Here is a 27608-nt window from a genome sequence, read left to right as displayed (position 1 = left end):
TATTGAATATACTTATATTCCATTGGATGCACATGGTGTTAGTACAACTGATAACATTTGTGGGTACAAATTATGACTACCCCCCACAGATTTCAAAATATAGCCATGGTAATAAATCTTACCATAAAACCCAGAGAAAGAAGACAGAGTAACCAAAAAAGGATGTTCAAGTATAAACAAAGTGAAAAAGTTGGTTTAGGGTTAGGAAAAGAGAAAAATAAGGAAAGAAACTTGAATGGTGTAAAAACAAAGAAGAGGAAAAAGAGACAGAAACATGTGTGATTCTAAGTTTAGTAAAGTTTTTTTGTACTTGGAAACTTTAGTAAATTAAAGAGAGCACATGTTTATAATCAGACGCATTGTTTAATTTTCATGTTAGATGTCCTCATATTGGATCCTGTGAAATAATAATTGTGTAAAGTATTAATGATTGTTTCAGAGGTTGGAGAGTAGTTCTAATGGCCATATACATGTTCATGATCACAAATATAACTTGCTTAAAATGATTATAGAGAAATTCTTCAGGCTGGGTTTTAGCCTAGAAGTTAAGACACTGGTTAAGATACCCATGACCCATATCAGATTATCTGGGTTCTTTACCTGACTCCAGCTTCTGATTCTAGCTCCTGCTCATGTACACCCTGGGAGACAGCAATGATGGCTCAAGTTATTGGATTTCCGACACCCACATAAGAGACCTAGATTGAGTTCCCAACTCCCAGCTTTAACCCAAGCCCTTGAGGGCATTTGGAGTGTGAACTAGTGAATGGGAACAGTCTCCTCGTCTTGTCTCATCTCTTCTCTTCTTCTCTACCTCCCCTTCCCCCTCCCCCTCCTCCTCTCCCTTCCCCTCCCCTCCTCCTCCTCTTCCTCCTCCTTCTTATTCTCTCTCTTTCCAAAATAATTTTTTTTTAATTTTTTTTTTGACAGGCAGAGTTAGACAGTGAGAGACAGAAAGAAAGGTCTTCCTTTTTCCGTTGGTTCACCCCCCAAGTGGCCGCTACAGCCAGCGCCCTGCGCCGATCCGGAGCCAGGAGCCAGGAGCCAGGTGCTTCCTCCTGGTCTCCCATGTGGGTGCAGGGCCCAAGTACTTGGGCCATCCTCCACTGCACTCCCTGGCCACAGCAGAGAGCTGGACTGGAAGAGGGGCAACCGGAACAGAATCTGGCGCCCCAACCGGGACTAGAACCCGGGGTGCCGGCGCCGCAGGTGGAGGATTAGCCTAGTGAGCCACGGCGCTGACCCTCCAAAATAAATATTTTTTAAAAAGTTCTTACATCAGAATTCTCACACCGTCAATCCCTAGTATATGTCTAAGAAAACGATTTAACACAAAGCAGATGTTGGTAATGGTTAGTAAAGTGCCAGATAGTAGATATCTTTCCTTTTGCAGGTCATTTGATCTCTGCTGCAAATACTCAAGTCTGCTATTATAGTGGAAAAGCAGTCATAAACATTATGTGATAGCATGGATGTGGCTATGTTCCAATAACAGTTTACCAAAACAAGTGATAGGCACTATGTGATCCATGGGCCATTGTCGATCCCCGTCTTCGTGGAGGAACGACACAGGACCCTGCACTGTTCTTTTGTCTGCTCGGCCCTTCCTGGGTTTGTTGCTGGTTCTTCCCGGGTTGGCTACCGACCCTTCCACCTCCGTGGAAGGGCGGTTCCCCCTGCCACTTTCCCCACTTCCGCGGGGGAGCGGCACACCACCGGCCGGCTCTCTCGGGGACTGCACAGGTGTTCCTTCAGATAGATGTTCCTGGTGCATGTTGTCTCTCTCCTCCTTTATAGTCCTCTTCCACCAATCCCAACTCTGCTACCCACACGCCGAGTACGCTGCTGTCCTCCAATCAGGAGCAGGTCCTGCTGTTTATTGGTTGAACTGGAGGCAGCTGTGTAGAAGCTGTTTCCTCCTCTCCCAGCGCCATATTGTGGGAGAGCAGATGCCTAGAATAAGTCTTAATTCCAGTAACTTAGTCTAGTCCGAGTTGCTCCCCACAGGCCATAGTTTGAAAACCACTGGAATATAGCTTTCCTTGGTTGGATGTAGTTAATTTTGGAGAGAACCTTCCCACCTAGTCATATACACTCTTTCTTTTTCATGGACAATCTCCCAAGATTATTGTGAATAAAGTTATTACTCTCAGATACCCAGTTAAGATCATGCCATTCAGATTATTAATTTAAGGACTGAACACATACTATATGCTAAATACTGAGAATAGAGTATAATCACAGTAGACAGAACATTTTCAGTGTACTCATCAACAAAGAAAATCGCAGTATTTCCTGGCATAGAAACATCATGAGAGGCCATTGAACTACACTAAAGGACCTGTAACCTATCCTTGGTTGGGAAGGGGAATCTACTTAATCAAGGAGAGCTTTGTAGAGGAAGTGATGTCTAAAGTGAGATTGGTTGGAAGATACTTAAAACAAGATATATGCAAGAGCATCTTCAGTAGAAGAAACTATGTTTGAGGAGTCTTGACATGAATACAGTACTACATTTCAAGGAGGGGTTAAATTGTTCAATGGGTTATAAAGCACAAAGGAAGATAATAAAAGAGAAGTACAAACCAGATCACAAACAGCTCTTTGACCCATTTTAAAGAGGGTGGATTTTACCCCATTGACACTAAGAAATTATTGAAGGTATGAGGGCATGATCAGAAACATATTTTAGAAAGATATCACATTCTGAAGTGTCAAAAAATGGAAACAAAGGAGACAACATGAGAAGTAGAAGCCAATTAAGGAGTGACCTCAGAGATCCTGGTAGGAACCAGCCAGAGAGGATGAGAGAAGGAGTGGTAGGAAGAATGGGGGGAAAAAGTAGGCTAATTCAAGAGACATCTTCAGTGGAATAAGGTCATATTTCTTTTAAAAATATTTTAGTCATTTGAAAGAGAGAGAGGGAGAGAGAGAATGAGAGAGAGAGAGAGAGAGAGGTATCTTCCATCTGCTGGTTCACTCTCCAAATGATCACAATGGTTGAGGCTGGGCCAAGCTAAAGCCAGAGGCTCTGAACTCCATCTAGGCCTCCCATGTGGGTGGCGGAGGCCCAAGCACTTGGACCACTTCACACTGCTTTTCCAGACACATTAGCAGGGAGCTGAATACAGAGTGGAGCAACTGGGACTTGAACAGGTTCTCATATGGTATGCCAGTGTAACAGGTGGTGCTTTAACCAGCTATGCTACAATGCCACCCCAAAGTCATGTTTCTCAATATACTCTGGGAAGAGAGGAGAGTGAAGAACAAGGATGAGTCCCAGTTTTCTAGCAGGAAACCTGAGGTTCCAGTGCAAATTGATATTGTGACTTTGACATCTTAAGCAGTGGATTTCTTTTTTATATATTTTATTTAAGGTAAACAAATTTCATATATTTCATATAAACAGATTTAGGAACACAGTGATACATTTCTGTACTAGAAAGGCAAAGAATAGCACATGTATGATTCTGGCTTGTGCCTGGGGGAGGTGGAGGAGGACACATAACGAGCCTGGCCTTGAATTCGTGAGCATCACTTTTATACACATTCCATTTGCTAGAACTCAGTCATGTAGTCATGCCTAATGCAAAAGGAGACTGGAAAATGGCAGCTGAGCGCATGAATAGAAAAAGAAGAGTCCAGTTACTTGAAGAGCTAGCCAGTCCCTACCATAGCATTTTGCTCAGATGTCCCTTCCCAGTGAGGCCTTTCCTGATTGCCACTTATAAACTGCAGCTACTCTCCAACCGTCTGCCCAAAGATTCTGTCTTCCTTTTCTGCTTCATCGTTCTGTAGCTCTTAACACTATATCACAATGCATGTAATTTAGCTCTTGTTTACTGTCTGCCTCCCCTCTCCTCCAATAGGATTTAAATTCCATGAGGCGGGATTGTGGCCCATATTCACTGCCATATCATTGAACACTAGTAGACCTTCAGGGAGTGCTGTCTTGAAATCGTACCTCTGCTCTACTCTACTTTGAAGGCCCTCATTGGGCGGCGCATTCACTTGAAGGCTGACACTAAGACTCTAATTGTGTTTCTCCAGCAAAATTTGTGATAGTAATTTGTCAGAAGAGAGAAGTAGCCCTGTCAGATGACTCATCAAAAAGTTCAGTTTCAAGCAGTCCCTCTGTGCACCCATACATGCTTTATAAATATCTTTATATGTATATAGACTAGGCACAATTCTGAGACAGACAGTTCTATATCTGTATTCTTCCTTGTTTCTATCTCCTTTTATTTTCTGTTATTTGTTGGATGCTATTAGTGAAATACTAGACTAAAACTTGGGTTTCTGAGAGCAGTTTTGATCCTCACAACCAAACTCTGAAGTAAGGAGTGTTCCGTTTTCAAACAAAGAAATTAAAGCCTGTAGAGGTTGGCTAACTTTCCCAAATTCACTCACTCAGGAGATAACTTGCAGCATTAAACTCCAACTTCTGTTCCTTTCAGGTATGCTCCGCATCAAACTTCAGTCCTTCGAAACCTTATCACTGTCCAAACCTACCCACAAGTTGCCAATTGTTTCCTTAGTAGTGAAACATAAATGAATGAGAAGCCTTGATATGTTGTCCCTCTTAGGAGTGCTTCATTTCTACCAAGCACAAACTGTAGGAAAAATAAGAGAATGCCTAATTGTGTGACTCAAGTACTGATCAGCTATGGGGGGTATGTTGGTTTAAAATAGAGTCGATGCTTGATTTCTGATTCTAACAATGTCCTATAGATGTGTGACCTGGCAAGTTATTATGTATACCTAAAAATGAATTTTTTTCCTCAAGTGAAAATTACCTTACATTTGAATCCTTTGAAAGTTTTTCTAATTAAAAGTCACTTGCTTCTTTGACCTTACTCAAAACAACAAAATATTGTATGGGAAAGATACATTGGCTAGACTTAATCTCCATGCTCATTTTGGTGGCTTGTAGAGTTCCATTGATATAGGCACAACAACAACAACAACACACCAGAAGAAAACAACTTTAACAGAGTATAGAGATTAATTTTGGTGCTATGATATCACAATTTCTAGTGTTGGATACCATTATAAAGCAGCTCTGGAAAGAAAGAATACTATTAAAAGCAGCTCAGTGAGTGGTTACATTATATAGTTCATGGACATATGGCACAGAGAAAAGAAAAACTCTTTATATAACAAAATGCTCTTATGTAAATGTGTGCTTGTGGTTTGCAATAAAATTCCTAGTGGATCATTACACATGGATTCAGAAGTATTGTACCTCAGGCCGTATAGGTGTAAGTGACAATGATACCTTTTGGAAAACTGAGGTCACTCAGTGCATCCATCAAAATGGAAATTCTAATGGTGAAGATGCATGTTAAGGAACTGAACCAAATTGTTGCATGAACTGTGAGTGGAGAAATGTAATCTTCCTAATTAATGTAATGTTTTGCAATATATAATCTTAAGTTAGTACATATATACACAATGAAATTAAAGAATTAAGTATTTTATTTAGACAACTGATGATTCTACCTAAATTTTCTAAAGTTTCTATGTTAAAATTGGTCAAAAACTTGAAGGAGATCTGATTTGAAAATGAGATAGCCAGCCCCCTTATATTTGGGTATACGGTATGTAAATCTCCTGAGCTTCAATTTCTTCATTGAGAGCATTAGGAAGGCAATACAGGGGGTGTACGGAGTATGAAAAGTGATTTAAATGCAAAAATATCTAGTACTTTTCCTGAAACACTTGGTAGCTTTCCCTCCCACTGAAATCATGCCATGTGATTTGACAATCCATTCCTCTTCCCCTAAGAGCAGCCCCACAGAAAATGTTCATTAAGAGTTAATGTTAAATTCATTGAATTTAGCAACACATCAGTAACTCTTCTTTTCTGATTATGCAAATCTCTCACAATCATAATGTGTGATTCTTTCAACTGCGTTAGGAGCATTTATAATGTAAACGGTAACAGAGCCAATACTTCAAACAGAAGCCATTCTTTAAAAAAAATAAGTAACTAAATGTACTGAAATGCCTCTAAAAGTAAAATATTTAGCACTTAATTGCAGATGGGTAATGTTAAATATCCCATTCATTATTATTACTACCACATGCCTGAATAAATCCTACCGTAAGCATTAAGCAAGTAGGTAAACAAAGAAATAACACTTCATGTGATGAATGCCAATATAAAGCACGTTTAAACTGTTCCGTCAGGAGACAAGCCTGGAAATGCTAACTGTGTTCCTTCGCCTTTCTGCAATCATCTGAATACATAAATTCAAATTGCAACTTTTAAAACTTCAAATCGAGGCTTTTGAAATTTCAGAAAACACATGCGCTTGGAAAAGCAGATTATAACGAGGCCCCGATGGGATTTTGGCACCATCTTTTTTTATATTTCAAAGTATAAAAAACAAATCTAAACATGAAATGACTATGAAATATTTTCATATTATAGAAGATGCCTTACTTTAAAAAAATTAATCGTCAGAAAAAAAGTTTTCAACAAACACTATGTGAAAGAAAAGATTATGATAAAGAGCCTGGCCAAAATGTTTACTTTGTAGGTGGTGATTTATTATATCAGGAAGTTCTTAAGAGTTTTTGAAGTTAGTATATGGTTAATATCCATAAAATCATATGCAAATTTCTGTATTTCAAACTTATGTTGAAGGTTAGTTATTAAATATGCTGAATTATTTATAGTACCCAGATAGGGTCCCAGGTATTCTCAGTCTCCAAATGTATTGTAAACATAGAAAACTTAGAAAATTATATTGAAAAGACAAAAATTCTTCACAAACTGATGTATTGATTTCATGTAATCGTGATCAAAATCCTCAATTTTTATTTTGTAATTTGATCAAATGTTAAGATAGCTAAAGTGGTAGAGAAGATAGTCCACTAGAAACTGAACAGTTTTTTGAAGGGGTTGAAGTAGTGTATTACTGTCACAAAACTCTACAGTAAATCAGCAAACAGAACCTTAGTAATATAAACCCTTTTAATGAAGAAAGTGCCATAAATCAGTAGAGAACAGATGTGCTTGGAAGAAAATATCAATTTCTGAGAAAACTTTCAAGGGCAGAAATATAATCTATATAAATTTAAGATGCATTAAACATTAGATTTTTAAAATGAAGTTATAAAGATCTAGAATAAAGAAATAAATAATTATAGCATGGCTACTATTTTGAGAATAATCTCAATGAAAGAAATAATAGAAATAAATTCTAACTTAGAAACAAAAAATGCAAAACTTAAAGGTAAAAGGGAAACTGTAAGATTATTCACAATAAAGGTGATTTATGATAATGTGAAGAGTTGTTGCAAATAAATAAGAAAACATTGTTGAAAAATGCATAGCATACATAGCAGAAAATTGACAATAGAAACGTAAAATGACAAATGGGCATAAACATACATTTTTCAACTTTTCTACTAAAAATATATAAATATCCATGCAGAACATATTTTTCTATCAAGTATATAAATCATAGTGCTCAAAAGTGGTAAAGATTTGGTAAGAGTAGAATTTTGTAACTATCAGTAGGAGTTTATAAAGGTTCTTAGTATCAGTGTTGCAAAGATAATTAGCAATGTGTATCTAAATCCTTAGGATTCTTATTGTTAATTTTTCTTCCTTATTCCAAGGCATTTAGCAAATATGTGAGCCAAAATGCATAAACAAATGTATTTGCTATAGAGTTATTTATTATAATGAATAATTGGAACCAAGCGAAATGCCTAATAAGACAAGAATGGTGAAATATGGTGTTCCCAAATATAGCTTATTACTCAGATCTCAGAAGTCAGCTTTTCAGAGAGTAATTAATGACCTAAGAAAAATACTAACAATGGAATTTAAATGAAGAAAATAGGTACAGAATATTTATACAGTTTGATCCCAAATGTATAAATCGCTATTATAATGAATAAGTACATCTGCCCTATTTGTCTTGGCTGAATATTCTTAAGAGGAAAAAATAGGCAACAAAGTAATTTGAGATATGTTTAGTGTCAGTGAGGGGGTGGTGGTGTTTGCTTTTGGAATTTTATTCTAAGCTTGGGAATTTTTTTTGTTTTGTTTTGATGTTACTCATGTCTGCTCTTCCAGTTTTTGCTTCGTTTTGGGTTTTGGGGGTGGTTCGGCTTCAAAAATGTCTGTTTCTATATGAAAGATGAAAAAAGTCTTATCAGTCTGTTTAGGTTTTACAAATGTAATCAGATTTTAGCAAAGGTTTTCTTAACTAAAACTGTGTGGAACAGTGTGCAAGATGATCTGCAGTCTAATATTAATGGAGACAAAAATTTGGACAACAAAAAAGTAGAAATGGAATGGGCATTTGGCACAGCTGTTAAGATGTTGCTTGGGATGCGACCTCCTGTATCAGAGTACCTGGTTTCAAGTCCTGGCTCCAGTCCTGATTCCAGCTTTTTGCTAATGTGCACTCTGGAAGGGAGGAGGTGATGGCTCAAATACTTGGGTGTCTGCCACCCATGAGGGAGACCCAAAGTAAGCCCCTGTCTCCTGGCTTCAACCTGGCCTATCCTGGGCTGTTGAGGGCATTTGGGGAGAGAACCCTTGATCCCTTATTAGGAATGATCTCTCTGTCTCTCTCTGTCTCTCTGTCTCTCTCTCTCTCTCTCTCTCTCTCATATTTTGAAAGAGTAGACCCAGGGATCGAATAGGGTTAGAACTTTTAAGAAATAAAACATGTCTGTAGTAGGATTTTTTTTCCTCTTCAATATTTGGTTCTAAGGCCAGAGTCTGAGAGAAAATTATGTTTTCCCACAATTTAAAACAGGCTGCAAGCAATTGAGATCAGTTATGTCCCCATAGGGTTTATGGAGAAGCAACAATAATATTGTTTCTATTACCAACCATTTCCAATCTTCTCTGTGTCCCATGTTCTGAAGGAAAAAGTGATACAAGAAAGGTAGACTCTAAATATGAAGATGCTTCAGAAATAACTCAACCAGGTTTTTCACTTATATTCTACTTTTGTTTGTATACATAAGAAGGATATATGACAAAATTCAATCAATCTAAAAAGAACAAGTTTCTTCATGGAATAAAACCTCAGAGTAATAAGTGTCATAGTTGACATTCCCACTTCCTACCCATTCCCACTTCCTACCTCCTTCCCCTTTGAAACTTAACATGGTGGCATCCTATGGTCTGCAACTGCTGGTGTCTTTAATTTAGTGATATGCTACACTGCCCATGGGTGTGTGAAGTAGACTGTATTTCACAGTCAGCAGTTTGCACAGTGTGAAATATTTTTTAGAACAGAAATGTATGCAAGATTGAAAAGAATGATGAGAGAATTCATTCATTCACTCGGTTATTTATTGAGCATCTATTCTATGCCAGATATTGTTTCAGGGCAAGGATTACAGCAACAAATTAAACACATGGAAATCATTATACTTGGGAAGTTTAATTTCATGTATGTGAAATAGATAATACACCAAGTAAATAACCAAGTTACAGAGTATGAGAAAGGGAAAATAGGAAAAAATAGAAATCTGAGGCTGGAAATATAATTCTATGTGAGATCATCAGGGAGGATGTGCAAGAGGTTAGGGATCCACACGTGTTTGATATTTGAAGGAAGAGCATTCAGGAATATGGAAAAGCAATGGCAAAGACTTAGAAGCAGAGATTCATCTATGTGTTTGAGGAATACAGCAAGGAGGCAACTGGTTCTCAGGAAAGATAAAAGAAAGGAAAGCAGATGGAAATGTGACTGAAAGATGAGAAGACAGGAGCCAGTAGATCTCATAAATTTGTGTTCAATAGAAAAAAGTAGGTGAGCTATATAATGTAATTTAAATTTTTCTTATTACCATGTTTAAAGAGTAGAAGGCCACTGGTAGAATTAATTTTAATAAATTTATTTAACTCAGTGTATTAAGATACAGTGTGATACATAAAGTATTAATGAGATATAATATTCTAAAATTTGGGGGCCAGTGTTGTGGCATAGCAGGTAAAGCCCCCACCTGCAACGCTGACATCCCTTGTGGTTACCCTGGCTGCTCCACTTGTGATCCACCTCCAAGGCTAATTTAAGGCTGGAAAAAGCAGCAGAATATGACTCATGTGGGAGATACAAATGAAACTCCTGGCTCCTGCCTTTAGGCCAGCACAGTCCTGGCCATTGTAGCCAAAGAAGGAGTGAACCAGCAGTTGGAAGATTCTTTCTCTCTCTAACTCTCAAATAAATAAATCTTCAAAATAAAAAGTAAAATTTTATATACATAAATTTTGGCACAATTTTAAGTTCACAACAAAATTAAGCAAAAGATAGAGATAATTATTTCTTTTTGTACAAACCTTTGAAATCTCATGTGCATTTTACATAGTTTATCTCAATACCTGTCAGCCACATTTCAAGTGCTGAGAAAGCTCCAAAGCTTTCAGGTGTTTCAATATAATGCCTACTATATTGAACAGCACAAATCTGGATCCTCCTAGGGCACTGTAAAAACTTTGGCTTTTGTCGTGAATGAATTAGGAAGCAGTGGAATATTTTAAATGCAGTATGATATATATCTGGCTTGGTTTTCCACAGTATACCTCTAACTCCTGTGTTCAGAGTAGACAGAGGGGAGAACGCAAGCTTACATGTCCCAGGACAGACTTTGGACAAGGTTTCATTGCGTGGCAAAAGATTGATCCCCACATGCTTGTTAGGTGAATGGATGAGTTTAGCTGTAGTTCTCTCAAGGTCCTATCTTTGCACAGGCTGTGTGTTATTCCTGCAGCATAAAGTATTTCCTTCATGCTCTAGGCTCCTGCCACTATGTTCTCTTGGATGTCGCCCAAGCTCTGCTCTAGAAATAATTTATCCTCTTATCATACTCAGAATCCTTAGTTTACATACTCTTTCTTTTCAACAAGGGTGAGATTCAAGACAAGGTACATAACATATCCATCTTTTCTTTAAAAATTTTTATTTATTTATTTGAGAGACAAAGTTACAGTATTTGAATGTTTAAATCACCATTGAAATGTTTAAATCATCATTGAAAGGTCAACACTGTGCCATATCAGGTTAAGCTGTTGCCTACAATGCCAGGATCCTATATAGGAGTGCCAGTTCAAGTTTTGTCTGCTCTATTTCCAATCTAGTTCCCTGCTAATGTGCCTGGGAAAGTAGCAAAAGATGTTCCAAGCCTGTGGATCCCTGCCACCCATAAGAGAGACCTGTATGGTATTCCAGGCTCCTGGCTTTGGCCTAGAGCAGTCCTGGCTCTTATGGCCCTTTGGGAAGTAAAGCAGTAGATGAAAGATCTCTCTCTCTCTCTCTCTCTCTCTGTCTCTCTGTCTCCCTCTCCCTCTCTCTCTCTTTCTCTCTCCCTGTCATTCAAATAAGTAAAATAAGTATTTAAAAAAACCATTGACCTATACAGTTATATGTCTACTTTTATATATGTATATATATATATATGTGGATATATGCATATATATATAATACATCTATTTGGAGAAATGTATAGCTCCTAAAAGATAACAAAACAAAAAACTGTAATTTGTTTTCAGTGCAAATCATTTGATTTAAGTCTGCTTTTAAATATATTTGCACCTCATTTCTTAAAAATAATTTACCAAATAACAAACAGTAAGAAAAGAAAAAACACAAACACCTCCTTGAAAACAGAGAATTATAAGTTAAAATACTTATAAAATACTTATAATGCAAGAAGATAAATATTCATTTCTCGAAAGTATTTACATGAAATGGGATTTTATTGAAACACTATTATTTTTATGCTTCCCATTAAAATGCATATGCTTCATTCCAAAATACACCTTAAAAGTTCATTAGAGTATTCAACAAGTATTTAGTCAATTAAATTGATCATAATACAAAACTTAAACATACAAAGTTTTGCAATACTCCTTACTAAATGTTAGCATTTTATTGTTTGTGAATTCAGAGTATTTCATTATTATTTAAGAAAATTCTTGAAAGATGCATGATATTTCCTCATATTTTAATAAAATAATATGGTTTCATATTCTAGTAGCTGTTAATCAGCATAAATAAATTAGGAAAATACAGGCACATACAGATACAAATACCCAATCTATTATATGACTATATTGAAGTTATGTTTGTGTTTACTTAATGCTTATTTTGGTCATAATTGAAACTATAATTTTCAAATAGACTCATTTCATTTTTGTGCTGTTTGATTACCTAGAGATATATTACATTTAGCAACTTACTATTTTTTTTCTAAGCAGTGAACTTCAACTAAGCTTATTTGAAGACGTCTGTTTATCTTTCCTGTGCTCACCAGTCACCTGCAGTCAGGGGACAGTTTAGCTAGGAGTCTTTCTCTCTCTCCCTCCCTCCATCCCTCCCTCCCTCCCTCCCTCCCTCCCTCCCTCCTCCTCCCTCTCCCTCTCAGAGAAATCTCTACTGCTGGTTTATTCCCAAAATGGCCACAACACATGGTCTGGCCCAGGTCAAAGCCAGGAGCCAGAAACTCTATCCTGGTCTCTCCCATGAATGACAAGGACCCAAGTACTTTGGTCACCTTCCACTGTATCCAAGGCCCATTAGCAGGAAACTTTGTTGAAAATGGAGCAGCTGGGACACAATCCAACACTCCAGTGGATTTCCTACTGAATTCTACAAAACATACAAATAGGAACTAACTCCAGATGCCTTTCAAACTGTTCCAAACTATTGAAAAGGATGAAACTTTGCCAAACTCTTTTTAAGAGGTCATCATCACTCTGATACTAAAACCAAAGATACAGCACAAAACAAAGCTAAAGACCAATATCCTTGATAGACATACATGCAAAAATTATCAAAAAAATACTAGCAAAGCAAATGCAAAAATACAACAAAAAAGATCATACATCATGATCAGATGAGATTTATCCCAGAGATGCAGAGTGGTTCAGCATTTGAAAATCAATTAAGTTCTTAAATAATATCAACAGAACGAAGAACAAATCCATATGGTCATCTCAAAAGATGCAGACACATTTGGCAAGATTTGACACCACTTCATAATAAAAACCCTCAACAAATTGGGTGTAGAAGGAACATATCTCAAAAATATAAAGGCTATTTATGACAAATTAATAGGCAATATCATATTGAATGGGGAGAAGCTGAGAGCAATGCCCTTAGACGTGGAGCAACACAAGGTTGTCCACTTTGCCACTTTTATTCAATATAGTTTTGGAAGTACTATCAGGAGCAAAGAAAGAAAGGGAATTGAAATTAGAAAGGAAGTAAAAATATCCATGTTTGAAGATGAAATGACGTTGTACATGGAAAAGCCTAAACACTCCACCAAAAAGCTGTTATAACTGATAACCAGTTCCATAAAGTTGTAGGATATGGACATCAACATACAAAAAAGTAGCATTTCTATACACTAATAATGATCTCACTGAAAGATAAATCAACAACAAAATACTATTCTCAGTAGCTACTGCAAAATAAAATATCTATTAATAAATTTGACCAAAGAAGTAAAAAGGTCTCTATGATGAAAATTATAAAGCACTGATGAAAGAAGTCATCAGTGACACAAAGCAGTGGAAATGTATCCTTGGCTCATGAATTGGAAGAATCAACATAATTAAAATGTCTATATTACCTAAAGCAGTCTACAGATTCAATGCAATACCTATCTATAAGTCTTTGATCCAATATATAGGAATAAACTTATAGCTAATTAAACATATAGTATGTGCACTTCTATAATTAAAAACTCACTAGCATAACATATGTTAAGTATTTTTAAATCAATTTTTCTGTGTCCTCCAAAGAGATTCTGAGTTATAATTTGGAAATTGTTTATTTTATTTTATTTTTTAAAGATTTATTTATTTGAAAGTCAGAGTTACAGAGAGAGAGGGAGAGACTGAGAGAGAGAGATCTTCCATCAATTGGTTCACTCCCTAAATGTTGCAATGGCCGAGGCTGGTCCAGGCTGAAGCCAGAAGCCAGGAGCTTCAGCCAAGTCTCCCATGTATGTGGCAGGGTTGCAAAAGCTTGGGCCATCTTCCACTGCTTCCCCAGGCTACTATCAGGGGACTGGATCAGAAGTAGAACAGCCAGAACACAAACCCACACCTATATGGGATACCAGCATCTCAGGCAGTGGCCTTACCTGCTACAGCACAATGCATACCCCCTGGAAAGCATTTTAATAATCATTTTGTGTTTTTATTTTAAACCCTTGCTTTTATTTTTGTCCTGTAATTTTCTATAAAGTATGCTTTAATTAAGCATTTTTAAAATGTGCAACTTCATGTTATATACTTGCTCCAGTGGTTCTCAACCTGGGACACTTTCTCCCCAAATTCCAGCATCACCCCCAGGATATTTTGCAATGTCTAGAAAGATTTTTGGTTGTCACAATATGGAGCAGGAGTGCGGACTTGTTACCGTGTTTTTTGCTTTGCTTTTTAATTATGTATGTGTGTGTATATACATATATATACACATATATATGTATAAATATATACATACGTACACACACACACACACATATATATATGGAAGGGAGAGAGAGAGGAAGATCTTTCATCTGCTGGTTCACTTCTATAGAATGCCTGCCACAGCTGGGGCTGGGCCACACTGAAACCAGGAGCCTGGGATTCATTTGGGTCTCCCACATGGGTGGCAGGAGCCCAAATAATTGGGCCATCAGATACTATCTCCCAGGGTGCACATTAGCAGAATCAGAAGCAGAGCCTGGACTTAGAGCCAGGCACTCTGATAGGTGATGTGGTGATCACAAGGGTTTTCTTAGCTGCTGCAGCAAATGGCCACCCTTGGAGTTGCTACTGCCACCTAGAGTGTATAAGACGGGAATGATGCTCAACATCCTACAACACACAGGATAGTCCATCACAACAAAGAGTTAGCCGATCTTAAATGTCAGTAGTGCTGAGGTTGTGAAACCTGCCCAAATGCAAAATGATAATAATGTTGGATATTTTAAATAAAATATTTTCTTGACCATTTTCAATTCCTTTATCTTTTAGAAATTTTTGAAATATTGAAATTGCTTTGTTCAAAATGAATGAATTTCCTTAAAATGAATAATGTATTGTTAACATTTAATTGCTCATTTTCTCAAAAGTGTTTGTCATGTTTTTTTCCAGTTTACTTTTGAAAAAATTGGAGAAATATGTCACTTATAACTACTTTATTCTCCTTTCTGCAGGCTAGAAGAACAAAAGAATATCCTGTCAGAATTTCAAAGAGATTTAAATGAATTTGTTTTATGGTTGGAAGAAGCAGATAACATTACCAGTATTCCACTTGAACCTGGAAATGAGCAGCAACTAAAAGAAAAGCTTGAACAAGTCAAGGTAATTTTATTTTCTCAAATACACCAGGGCTCACTTATATAAAGAGTATATGAATCTATTTTTAAATGTGCTTATCATTGATTTTCTGCCAATTAAGTTATAGTTCTTCACTAAAGTGTTTTTCTTACAACTTTATTTTGTCTTAAGCCATAGGCTCCCAATCTATATGCATTCTTGTATGTATATATGTATAGATGCATTTATTACCTATAAATTGCATCTATTCATACATAATACATGGGAGATTTTTTAACTAATTTGAAATTATCTTTAGACTTATTTGACACCTCCATGGCTTCAGATACTGAAACTTAAGAACAAATGTGGAATCATAAATCCAAATGAGAATTATTTTTTAAACTTAAATTTTGGATTAACATGTAACGTGTATGTATTTCAACACATATACATAGCTTACCCCACCATATCAGGTAACTAGCCTTTTAATTTCCTTATTTTTTATTTGTATTTGGAGCCTACCGGTTCCTCTCTTCAGTACCTCATACAGAGGGTTTCCCTCTGTCTTAGGCTACATACCTAGATATTTGAGGAGAATTTTTGTGAAAAGGAATCCCATTTCTTAGGACTATCTTAACACCCCAAGCAAACCCACTAGTTCCGCCTTTAATTAAAGATAGATTTGCCAAGTGATGTTTTGTTTTGGTTTGTTTTGTCTACGGTTAAGGAGGCTGTGGTGTTTGTCTGCATTCATACTGTTTGAACAGACATCCAGTTCATCCAAGTAGCATTTCTGGCCCTCCTACTGTGATAGTTACTTATTACTGATTTCTTCACCTGGCTTACTGGCACGCTCTGTGCAGCTGAATTCACTTTCACGATTTTAGCTTTAGGATAACAACTCTTTAGGATCTCTTTTATTTTTACTGTTAAAGGGAGGGGGAAAGGAAAAGAAAGGAAAATGAATAGTTTACCTCCACTATTATTTGTCAAACATGATGTGCAGTTGCATCTAATATCTTAGTGAATATTTGAACCAAACTTTCACAATGCTTGCTACAAGGATACTTCAAAAAGTTTGTGGAAAATAGAATTAAAATCTAAGTATATTTTGTCACATACAAACAATTAAAATCAATGCATAGGGCGGTCTTGTAAAAATTCATGAAAATGCATGTGTTATGAAAAAGTATACATGGATTTCAAATTCTTTGCACCAAAATAAACTTTTTAAATTCCAATTTTATGAAGTTTCTGAAGAACCTTCATATCCTCACTCTGTAAGGTTCTATAATCAAAGAGAAATGGAATTGCTTCTTTATCAATGATTCACTTGGTTGACACATGTAAATTAGTCTAGTGTCAACCATTTATTTCTATAAATCAAGAAATTTTCACATGAACAGGAGAAAAAGTATAACATTACAATAGTATTTAATTCACTATAAAAATACTGAGCACTTATTATATATGACATTGTACTAGGGTTTGAGATTCAAAGTGAAAAGTTTGGGAATAATGTAAAGATGGTTTGCCTTGAAAAAATGAACTCAGTCTGTTCTAGAAGTTCATCTTTTCTAAATGTACTGAGTGTCACATAGAGCAGTATAACTGATGACTCATTTAATAGACATAGTAAGTGATATTCACTTAATAATAAATAATCTTACTTTCTCTTCTCATTAGATTATCTAGATCAGCAACATCCAATACAACTTTCTTTGATGATGTAAATGTTCTTAATTATCCTTTTCCTTAGAGACAGTCATACACACCTTTTGGATCTTTGAAAAGTGGTTAGTGTGACTGAGGAACCAAAGCTTTTATATTTTTATTCATTTTATTTACTTATAAGTAACATCATGTGGCTAGTACTGGAGGCTGCTGATGTAAATGACATAAATGAATAAAAACCGTTATTAATGATTAATACCATTGTAATTTTATGGGTCTGTGGAAAGGGCATAAACAGGGTGATGCTGAATGGATAAGAGAAATTTAGAGATGTGAAGGAGTCAGAAACAAGGGTTCCAGCATGAAGCTGCCCATGTTTGAATCACAGTACTGTTTCTTGCCAGTTATTTTTCCCTTGGCACTGGCATGTAATCTGTCTTCCTCAGTATCCTTCTATAAAATGAGTAGGAACTACTTTTATTATTATTATACTATGAAGATAAACTGAGATAATGTACTCAGACTTCATCACAGAGCCTGGCACTGTGTACGCTGAGTGTGTGTACTGTTTGTACTAGCGGTCTCTCAGAATGATAATGCAGTTTCTTACTTGGTGGCATTCTGCGGTGTGCTTTGGCATGTGATGCTACCTAAGAGGATGATGAACTTACCCAAATTGTCCTTTTTAATAGAAATCTGTTTGCAGATGCTAAGTCCATTTGTGGCATTGTTTTAGAGGTCACCTTACAACCTAACACGTTTCTCTTGGAAAATGCCCAAGGGACAAGGTAATTTTGTCCATTCTAAGGTTTATCTACTTAAGAGTGGATGTCTCAGTCCACCAGCTCTGTACTCTGTAGAAAACTGCTGGGACTTGAAGTGCCAGTAGGCCTGTGGTCAAGTTGCTTCATTTTGATAGACTAATCAATAGGAGCGAAGACAAGGTAGTTGGAATTGTGCTGTAATTCATTTTAAACGTTGTTGCATTTGTCTGTTTCAGTTACTGGCAGAAGAGTTGCCCCTGCGCCAGGGAATTCTAAAACAATTAAATGAAGCAGGAGGAACAGCACTTGTAAGTGCTCCCATAAGCCCAGAAGAACAGGATAAACTTGAAAATAAGCTCAAACAGACAAATCTCCAGTGGATAAAGGTTAGACATTAGCCATCTCCTCTGTCACATGTGTTAAATGTTATAAGTGTTTGTATTTGCTTTGTTTCCTGAGTGCTTTATTGGTAGAGGAGAAAGTTGGTATGTAGATTGTTGCTTTGTTTTGTTTTATTTTAGCCGGATCATTTTTTATTTGACAATATTTAAGCACGATATACGTGGTCTAATTCAACAAGTGTCATAAACCAAAATTACTTCGTTCCTATATCATAATCAATAGTTAATGTAGGCTAAACCTCTCCAAAAGGCTACTTATTTATTTGCCTACTTATTTACTTTAGAGTCTCCACCTTTCTACTTTGGATACTTTAAAAATATAATATCAAAATGTTTTATCAAATTAAAATTTACTTTTTAAAACAAAACTGGTACATAAGAATTTATAATGAAAAGTAGCATTAATTAATCCAGCAAGTTTTATTGAAAAATAATGTTTTTCCCACTGTACTGCCAAGGCATCTTGGTTGTAAATCAAGTGATCCTATATGTATGAATCTGATTCTGAATTGCTTATCCTCTTTCACTTGATTTTGCCTGCCCATTAATCAGTACCACACTGACTTAGTTGCAATCTTTTTTAAACAGCTTTACTGAGATATAACTCACATACCATTAAATTCACCCATTTAAAGCATAACATTCAATGGTTTTACAGTATTAATTTATTTTTATTGTGATAATATATAATGTAAAATTTGTCATTTTAATACCTTTAAGCATACAATTCAGTCATATTTATTAGAACCATTACCACCATCTACTTCCATAATTTTTCATCATTCTAAACAGAAACTCTGTTACCATCCAAGAATCGTTTCCTATCTCTTCTTCCTCTCAGCCTTTCATAACCTGTAATCTATGTATCTCTGTGAGTTTCTGTATTCCAGATATTTCGTATAAGTGGGAATCATCCAATATCTCTCTCTCTTTTTTTTTTTTTTTGACAGGCAGAGTAGACAGTGAGAGAGAGAGAGACAGAGAGAAAGGTCTTCCTTTGCCGTTGGTTCACCCTCCAATGGCCGCCATGGCCGGCGCACTGCAGCCTGCGCATCGCGCTGATCCGATGGCAGGAGCCAGGTGCTTATCCTGGTCTCCCATGGGGTTCAGGGGCCCAAGGACTTGGCCCATCCTCCACTGCACTCCCTGGCCACAGCAGAGAGCTGGCCTGGAAGAGGGGCAACCGGGACAGAATCCGGCGCCCCGACCGGGACTAGAACCCGGTGTGCCGGCACCACAAGGCAGAGGATTAGCCTAGTGAGCCGCAGCACCAGCGATATTTTATATATTTCTATATAACAATGAGAAAATAGAAAGATGGTCTGAGAGCTCCAATCCTTTAATGTTTCTTGTTGACTGGGAAAGTCTTCTGCATGTGCTAAGGTACAAAGCTGATACACCTGCTGAAGACTAGCTTCACTTTCCATAATACAGAGGGATTTGTTCTGAGATATTCACACGGACTCCTGGAGTTCTCTCTAGATTCTGAGTTAAATTTCTTTAGAGAAGAATGATTTAGTTTTTGTTTGATCTATTGATTTGTGTTTATTTTTATGTATCAGGAAATGCTATGGTCAGACTGTCTTTGTGTGATAATTTTCAACTAGGAGAAAACTTTGATTTAGGGTTTTTCTGTATCCTAATGTTAACCGGCTTCTTACTCCACTACTATGACGTCTTTCATGCAAACACTCTAGAGGTTCTGCTAGAGTCAGCTGTCCCAGTTCCTAACACTAATTCTCCCTTACTTCATATGGCTCCATGTGTGCTTACCCTGGATATGTTTTTGACCTTCAAAGATGCTTTAAAACCTCTCATCTACTTATAACCACAGATCCATTACTCTGTTGAATATATTTAGTACATGTTAACTTTTTTCAATCCAAAATATAAGTCAAACTGTAATCCCTTAAACTTTGAGCAAATATATGCCAAAAAGATATTGCATAACTGTAATTTTCATGTAATGTAAAATGACTTCTTTCAAACATGGTACAATTACCTCTAAAGAATTCCTTGTTATTCATCAGCACGATAAAAAATATTGAGGTATGAAGAAGTTATACTGAGAAAAAATTCTGTTCTTTATACAGAAATAATTGAGACTTCATCTTAAATTGTGTCAGGTTATTTGTTATATTTTTAAATTGATGATGCAGAAGTTCTTGTAACAGATCACTTACAGGACTGATAAAATATTTAGGAACTGAAATTATACCAATGTTGTGAGATTGAATCAAAATGTGAACCTAGGGCTCTATAATTCAAGTAAGTAGATATTTGAAAAAATACTTTTTACTTTAATATATCAGCACTTTCTCATTTATGTAAATAATCAGAAAAATTTTTTACAGTAATTTTTTTTTCTACTGAAGAATGAAGTTTCTTCTTTCAGTGACTTTAAAATGCCATGTAAAGTTATGGACACCTAAAAATACAGGAAATGTGTTGTTTCAGTAATTAAATTTTATAGCAACATAACAATATAAATAAAATCATTTCTCATAGGAAGAGAGATTTCCCACAATATCCCCGTACATCTTGACATTGTAAAAGGGAACACAAACATAATTGTTGGAAATGCCAGAGAATTGTCTAAAATGTACAATGGAAGCTTTGTGGATTATCAAACATGAGTCAGAGTCCTGTGTCTTCAGCAATAGGATAAAACGTTAAAATCTTATGATAGAAAATTGGAACTAAGACTATGAGCACATCTTGGGTAGACTTATTACAGCATCCACAATATTCTGTTTCCTACCGCAAAATTATAATTTCAATGGTACGCCTTTGCCATTAGATGACATTTGAGATCTTATTCGTTGATCAAGTTAAAATTATTAAATTGGGGCTGGTGCTATGATGTAGTGGATAAAGCTGCTGCCTGCAGTGCCGGCATCCCATATGGGTGCCAGTTCGAGTTCTAGTTGTTCCACTTCTGATCCAGCTCCCTGCTAATTCACTTGGGAAAGCAGTGCAGGATGGCCCAAGTGCTTGGACCCCTGTACCCATGTGGGAGACCCAGCTGAAGCTCCTGGCTCCTGGCTGTGGCCTGGCCCAGCCCTGGCCATTGAGGCTATTTGGGGAGTGAACCAGTAGATTGAAGACCTTTCTCTGTGTCTCTGACTGTCCTTCTCTATAACTCTGCCTTTCAAATAAATAAATATTTAAAAATATTTAGTCATGTTTTCACCACCCCATCTCTGTTATCTTAGATTGGGGAATAGGAATAGGAAGCAAATGATCAGTGCAAGGTTTAGGACCATGTAAAAGTCAGTAGTTTTTTGAAAAGGAAAAATGTCTATGATTCACTGAGAGATAGTCTTGATCTTCCCATTTCTCCACCATCATCCTCCTTATTTCAAGGACTGTAGTAGGTGATATACTTGAAACTAATAGATTGTGGTCACTGGATCACAAATAAAAGAGGATCTTCAAAAAACTTATGAAAAATGTGTATTATATAAAATATGCAAGGATTTCAGGTTTTGCACCAAAATCAACTTATCTTCTAAATCCATTTTTATAATTTTTTAAAACCCCTTTTTATGTCATTTTATTACCATCATAGTAGCTCCAATAATTCCTAATTGCATAATCAGAGGGAAGGTGCCTGTCTCTACAGCTAAGTCTAATGTGCTGCATCCTGCACGTTTAGCTGATTTACTATTTACTTGAGTATATTTATGTTTCATTACTTAAGAGAAAAACAGTTCTTGGTGAAAATCCAGTTATTCCTTTAATGGAGTGGTGAACCATATGATAAATCCATTGCAAAAGTTTGTTGCCTTAGTGTAGCCTGGGTAACTTCTCTTTAAAGCAGATAAAGAGAGTGCTGCTGTAAGCCGAATAAAGCTTTAGCTTAAATTATGGGTACCTTCAGATAAGGATCATGAGGCTGTATCATCATTTTTGTCTAATGTATAACTTAACCTTTACAGTCTTTAGCAATAATAGTCTTAAGATCCACAATGTGGGAATGTTATTAAAAGCTAGCCTCTCTCTCAGCCTCTCTGTGTTTCTTTCTCTCTCTCTTCTCATTACATGATTTCTACACACATGTCTGTGTTGTTTTCAATAATCATCATCTTCACACATCCATGGATGTTCTCTGAATGTGGATGTTGGGGGAGAGGAAGTGTGTGTGTGTGTGTGTGTGTGCTGGGTTTCTCTCTCCTTCCAACCTCTCCCTGGCATTATCACCCTTTTCCTCCTCTCCTTGTAATGAATTGACATTTTGTATGTCTGTTATGAATGTACTCTTCTATATGCATATAGACCACTTCTTTTCTGCCCCAGGAGTAGATGTGGTACATTCTCCTCTACTCTCCCTTTCTCTTCACTCTATCCCTTTATCTCTCTTTCATCTCCTTCTTGTCCTTATCACCTGGTATATCCCTTTATCATTCGTCACTGCTCTTTTTATATGTTATGTGTGAGTATTATTTAAAGTACCCAAAAGTTTTATAATTCTCCATTTTTGAATCCTATTGTATCAACCCTATATCTAATTGAAACAGTACAAAGGTAGGGCATGCTTTCTGTACGCTTGGGATTATTCAAATAGAGGAGCCTCGTGAAGCTAAATTACTCTCACATCTTATGGATAAGTACACTGAGTCCTAGGAAAGTCATGTGGCTTGTTTGAGATCACATAGCTGTCTATTTAAATATTAAGTGATTACAAAACAAATGTGTTGTTTTCACCTTTTGGTAACACTTGGGTGATTTTTATGTAGAGAATATGATCAAAACAAAAAGAGTGAATTCCAATTCTTCCTTCATAGAAACTGGTGTTTCTTTTTTAAATTTTTTCTGATACTTTATGTTTTCATGTTAATGTAATTTTAATACTAAGGGAACAGATTCAGTGTAGTTCACAGATGCAATTCTAAGAATGTAATGATATTCCCTTTCTCCCTTCCATCCTTCCCCCTTCCTCCATTTTCCTTTTTTCTTCCTTCCTTCTTTCCTTGGTTCCTTCCTTCCTTTCTTCCTTCCCTTCCTTCCCTCCCTCCCTCTCTTCTCTCCTTCCCTCCCTCCCTCCCTCCCTCCCTCCCTCCTTCCTTCCTTCCTTCCTTCCTTTTTACTTTTTGAGATAATATATTTCGAATTTACATTATAGTCAAGGACTTTTAGCTCCAGTAAATAAAGAAATCAACAAATGACCATCATTCAGTGGTAATATACACAAGAGCAATGAACAATAATCAAATGGAAAGATGACCATTCCACCCATATACAGTACATTTTAAAATAATCACAGATCATTACAACTATAGTGATCTAACATTAATAACCATTAACTGGCAAAAATATAAAACAAATTTTGACACAACTATATTTGCAGCAATATTGATAAACACAGGCATTTCTTTCCCTTTTTTATTTTTTCTTTTAAAATTTCATCTCATATATGTAAAGGAGACATGTGGTGTTTGTCTTTTTGTGTCCAGTTTATTTCACTCAACTTGATGTCCTTCACTTGCATCCATTTTGATACAAATGGTAGAATTTCATTCTTTTTTATAGCTGAATAATATTCCATTGTGTGTGTGTGTGTGTGTATCACATTTTCTTTATCCATTCATCTGATGATGGATACCTATGTTGAGTACATATTTTGGCTATTGTGAAGAGTGCTGCTATAAACATGGTGGTGTGGGACCACCATGTTTGATACATGTGTTCATGTATCTCTTTGATACACTGTGTTCATGTTTTTGGGGTACATACCCAGTAGTAGGATGGCTGGATCTTATGGAAAGTCTATTTCTAGTTTTTAAAGAAATCTCCATACTGTTTTCCACAGTGGGTACACTAATTTACATTCCCACCAACATTGTATAACTGTTTCCCTTTTTCCACATCCTCACCAGTATTTGTTACTCTGCCTTTTGTATAATATCCATTCTTATGGGTGAGATGATACCTCATTGTGGTTTTGCTTTGCATTTCCCTGATATTTAATGTTCTTGAGCATTTTTTCATATATTTGTTGGCCATTTGTAATCCTTATTTTCATAACAGTCTGCTGAAGTCCTTTGCCCATTTCTTAATTGGATGTGTTTCTTTTTATATTTAGTTTTTTGAGTTGCTGTTATATTCTGGATATAATCCTTTGTCTAATATATGGCTCACAATTTTCCCCCATTCTGTTAGATTTCTCTTCAGCCTAGTGATATTTTTAAAAAATTTTTGAAGATTTATTTTATTTATTTGAAAGACAGAGTTACAGAGAGAGGTGGAGAGAGAGTGAGAGAGAGAGAGAGAGGTCTTCCATCCACTGGTTCACTCCTCAGATGGCTGGAGCTGTGTCAATCCAAATCCAGGAGACAGGAACCTCCTCTGGGTCTCCCACGTGGGTGCAGGGGCCCGAGGACCTGGGCCATCTTCCACTGCTTTCCCAGGCCACAGCAGAGAGCTGGATTAGAAGAGGAGCAGCCAGGACTAGAACCGGCACCCATATGGGATACTGGCACTTCAGGCCAGGGCTTTAACCCACTGCACCACAGCACCAGCCCTCAGGCTAGTGATATTTTCCTCACTGTGCAGAAGCTTCTTCTAAAGAAACTATCTAAGAGTTTTTGTTACTTTTTGCCCTTTTTTGAAAATTAGAAACCATTATACTTAGTGAAAGCCAGTCTCTAAAAGACAAAATCATGTTTTTCGTGATCTTTGGTAATTAATAGAGTACAAAAATGTAATATATATGAGCAAAATTAACATATTGAGATTTGATTTTTTTATAGCTCTCGTCTCTACTGTTGAGTAACACTTTTTTTTTCTCTATTTGTTGAATTCTTTACTTAGTAGAAAATTAAGCTTATGATATAAAGTAAACTGAAAGTATGTCATTGTTAAAATTAAAAGAAAGAATAAAAAAGGAAGGAGAGAGAAGGGTGGGAGCACGGGTGGGAGCAAGGGTAGGGTGGGAAGTATAACTGTGTTCCTTAATCTATATATGAGAAATAAATGAAATTTGCTCACCTTATATAAATTAAAAAATTAATAAAATAAAATTGCTTTCTTGAAACTTCTTACTCTGGAACATTTGTGATCATGTAATGTAGGACAACATTTTTATGTTGTTTTAAAATTGGCTATATGCCTACTTCTTAATATTAATCTTCATATGTAGTATGTGTTATGAATTCCTATTAGTCATATAAAATATATTTTGTTGAGTAAATTTCAATATTTATATAATATTTTCCTACTTATTTGTAAATAATAAAATACTATTTTATTTGTTACTACATAGGGGGTATAAAATATTTCATGTAAAGAATAAATCATTTGGGGCCGGCACCTTGGCTTACTTGGTTAATCTTCTGCCTGCGGCACCAGCATCCCATATGGGCGCCGGTTCTAGTCCCGGTTGCTCCTCTTCCAGTCCAGCTCTCTGCTGTGGCCCAGGAGGGCAGTGGAGGATGACCCAAGTGCTTGGGCCCTGCACCTGCATGGGAGACCAGGAAGAAGCACCTGACTCCTGGCTTCAGATTGGCACAGTGCCAGCCGTAGTGGCCATTTGGGGAGTGAACCAACAGAAGGAAGACCTTTCTCTCTGTCTCTCTCACTGTCTATAAACTCTATCAAAAAAAAAAAGATTAAAACATTTTACTAGCATGCTAACAAAAAATCTAATTCTCATGACCTAAAAAATTAGATTTCCCAAAATAATATATGTGCATATGAAAGCTTTAAAACAGAAATAAACCAAATCACAATATTAAAAATTATTAAAGTGAAAATATTAAACAACTCCTAAGACAAAACATTTTCCATGTTGCACAAATGGACATGACTGTATTTCCAGAAATATAGATCAATTTGTGTCAACACCTTATCCTGTTACTTCTAAGTATCCATTTAAGGGCTAAAAATTTTAGATTTGTCCTTTTTGATTTCCATTAGATAAATAAGTGTTTTGTCCTTTCTAGTTTGCCTGTAATGCCAGTTATAATTAGCCATCATGTACCAAGAAAAAAACAAGTAAACTTAAAAACCTAAAAGTTTTTTTCCTCTTCTTGTTCAATAATGGACATTTGCTCCAATCAGTTTCCTAACATAGTACAATGTTGAAGAAATTGTTCCAATAGTAACCAAGGTCAATTATTGTTATTTTTTATCTGAAGATAGAATCATTACTGGAGTTGTTGCCATGCTGACTGGTGTTTACAGGGCCCTGAAAAAAAATGCTCTGAAATATAAAGTAGGAGTGATAATAATGATTGTCTGAAGTCAGTTGTCTGGGAGTAATAGCAAGGAATTGATGGTTCCATTGGAGCTTTGATATGCTCATAATGATCTCTTAAAACTGTATTTGTAACATAATCAACATAGTCCTTAATAAGTCTGTGTGCTAAATGGCAGTATTCAAGAAAATGGAATTTGTGTATTTAATAAGCATTTTGTTGTCTGATAGTTTTTGGAAACCTATCATCTTAGAGGTTTCCTTTATATAGTTAATAATCACATCAAAGCATCTATTGATTCATTATTCATTCCACAACAACCTGTGAGTGACTACTATGTGTGATATGCTACTATAAGCATATTGTAAGCAATTCCCACCCTTGCCTTGTTTAAAGGACATGCATAACTTTGTTAGAGCTTGGCATTGTAAATATCCATAGCTCTAGTTTATAGTTGTAAAATTGAGGCAGAGAGTTGGGGGAAAGGTGTAGTGATTTAAAGTTTATAACATAGGCATCTTTGACTTTGCCTCCTATAATTTCACACTGACATGTAGTATGTAACTAAGTTGTGTGTCATGAGTACATCACAATTTGCTCTTTTTTTCTTTTTTTTAGATTTACTTTTTATTTTATTTGAAAGGCAGAGGTACACACAGGGAGGGAAAGATAGAAAGAGATCTACCATCTGCTGGTTCACTCCCCAAATAGCTGCAATGGCTAGGGGTGTGCCAGTCTGAAGCCAGGAGCCAAGAGCTGCTTCTGAGTCCCCCACATTGGTGCAGGGACCCAAGCACTTGGGGCATCTTCTCATGCTTTCCCAGGTGCAATAGCAGGGAGCTGGATTGAATGTGGAGCATCCAGGACTAGAACTAGCACCTATGTGGGATGCTGACATCACAGACAGAGGCATTACCCACTATGCCACCAGTGCTAGCCCTCAATTTGCACTTAAAGTCCTGGTTTTTGCATGTTATCCCATGATAATATTTAATAGCTACCTCTTTAATAAGTGTACCACTCTAAATTTTATTTTTAATATTTATTTGAGAGGCGGCAGGAACCCAGTTACTACAGTCATCACTTATTGTCTCCAATGATGTGTGAATGACCTTCTTGATAAAATATGTATGGAATCACCCTAGTTACAAGAATATTAGACTCTTAGAGAAAGGCTTGGCATGGTATTCAATAACAGTTGTTATACTCATTGCTAATTTTCTTATCAGGAGTATCAACATCCCTGTCATCATGTATCCTCTTGACACTC

At 36.4% G+C, this 27608-nt stretch overlaps 1 protein-coding gene across 13 annotated transcripts in view; it reads left to right on the top strand.

The window, feature by feature from the left end:
- The window catches only part of DMD (dystrophin), a 2249390-nt gene that overhangs the window by 1396379 nt on the left and 825403 nt on the right, over positions 1-27608 (top strand). For all 13 annotated transcript variants that reach the window (XM_070067426.2, XM_051827673.3, XM_070067427.2 and 10 more), the window contains 2 exons: positions 15196-15343; positions 17976-18125. In XM_070067426.2, the coding sequence (XP_069923527.2) occupies positions 15196-15343; positions 17976-18125 (298 nt within the window). The remainder of the gene's footprint in view (positions 1-15195; positions 15344-17975; positions 18126-27608) is intronic.

This window comes from Oryctolagus cuniculus, chromosome X (genome assembly GCF_051225735.1).
Source record: "Oryctolagus cuniculus isolate XC-2025 breed Fujian yellow rabbit chromosome X, ASM5122573v1, whole genome shotgun sequence".
Classification (NCBI taxonomy): Eukaryota; Metazoa; Chordata; class Mammalia; order Lagomorpha; family Leporidae; genus Oryctolagus; species Oryctolagus cuniculus.
The sequence above is the reverse complement of the archived record's forward strand: the minus strand, read 5'-3'. Positions and strand labels throughout refer to the sequence as shown.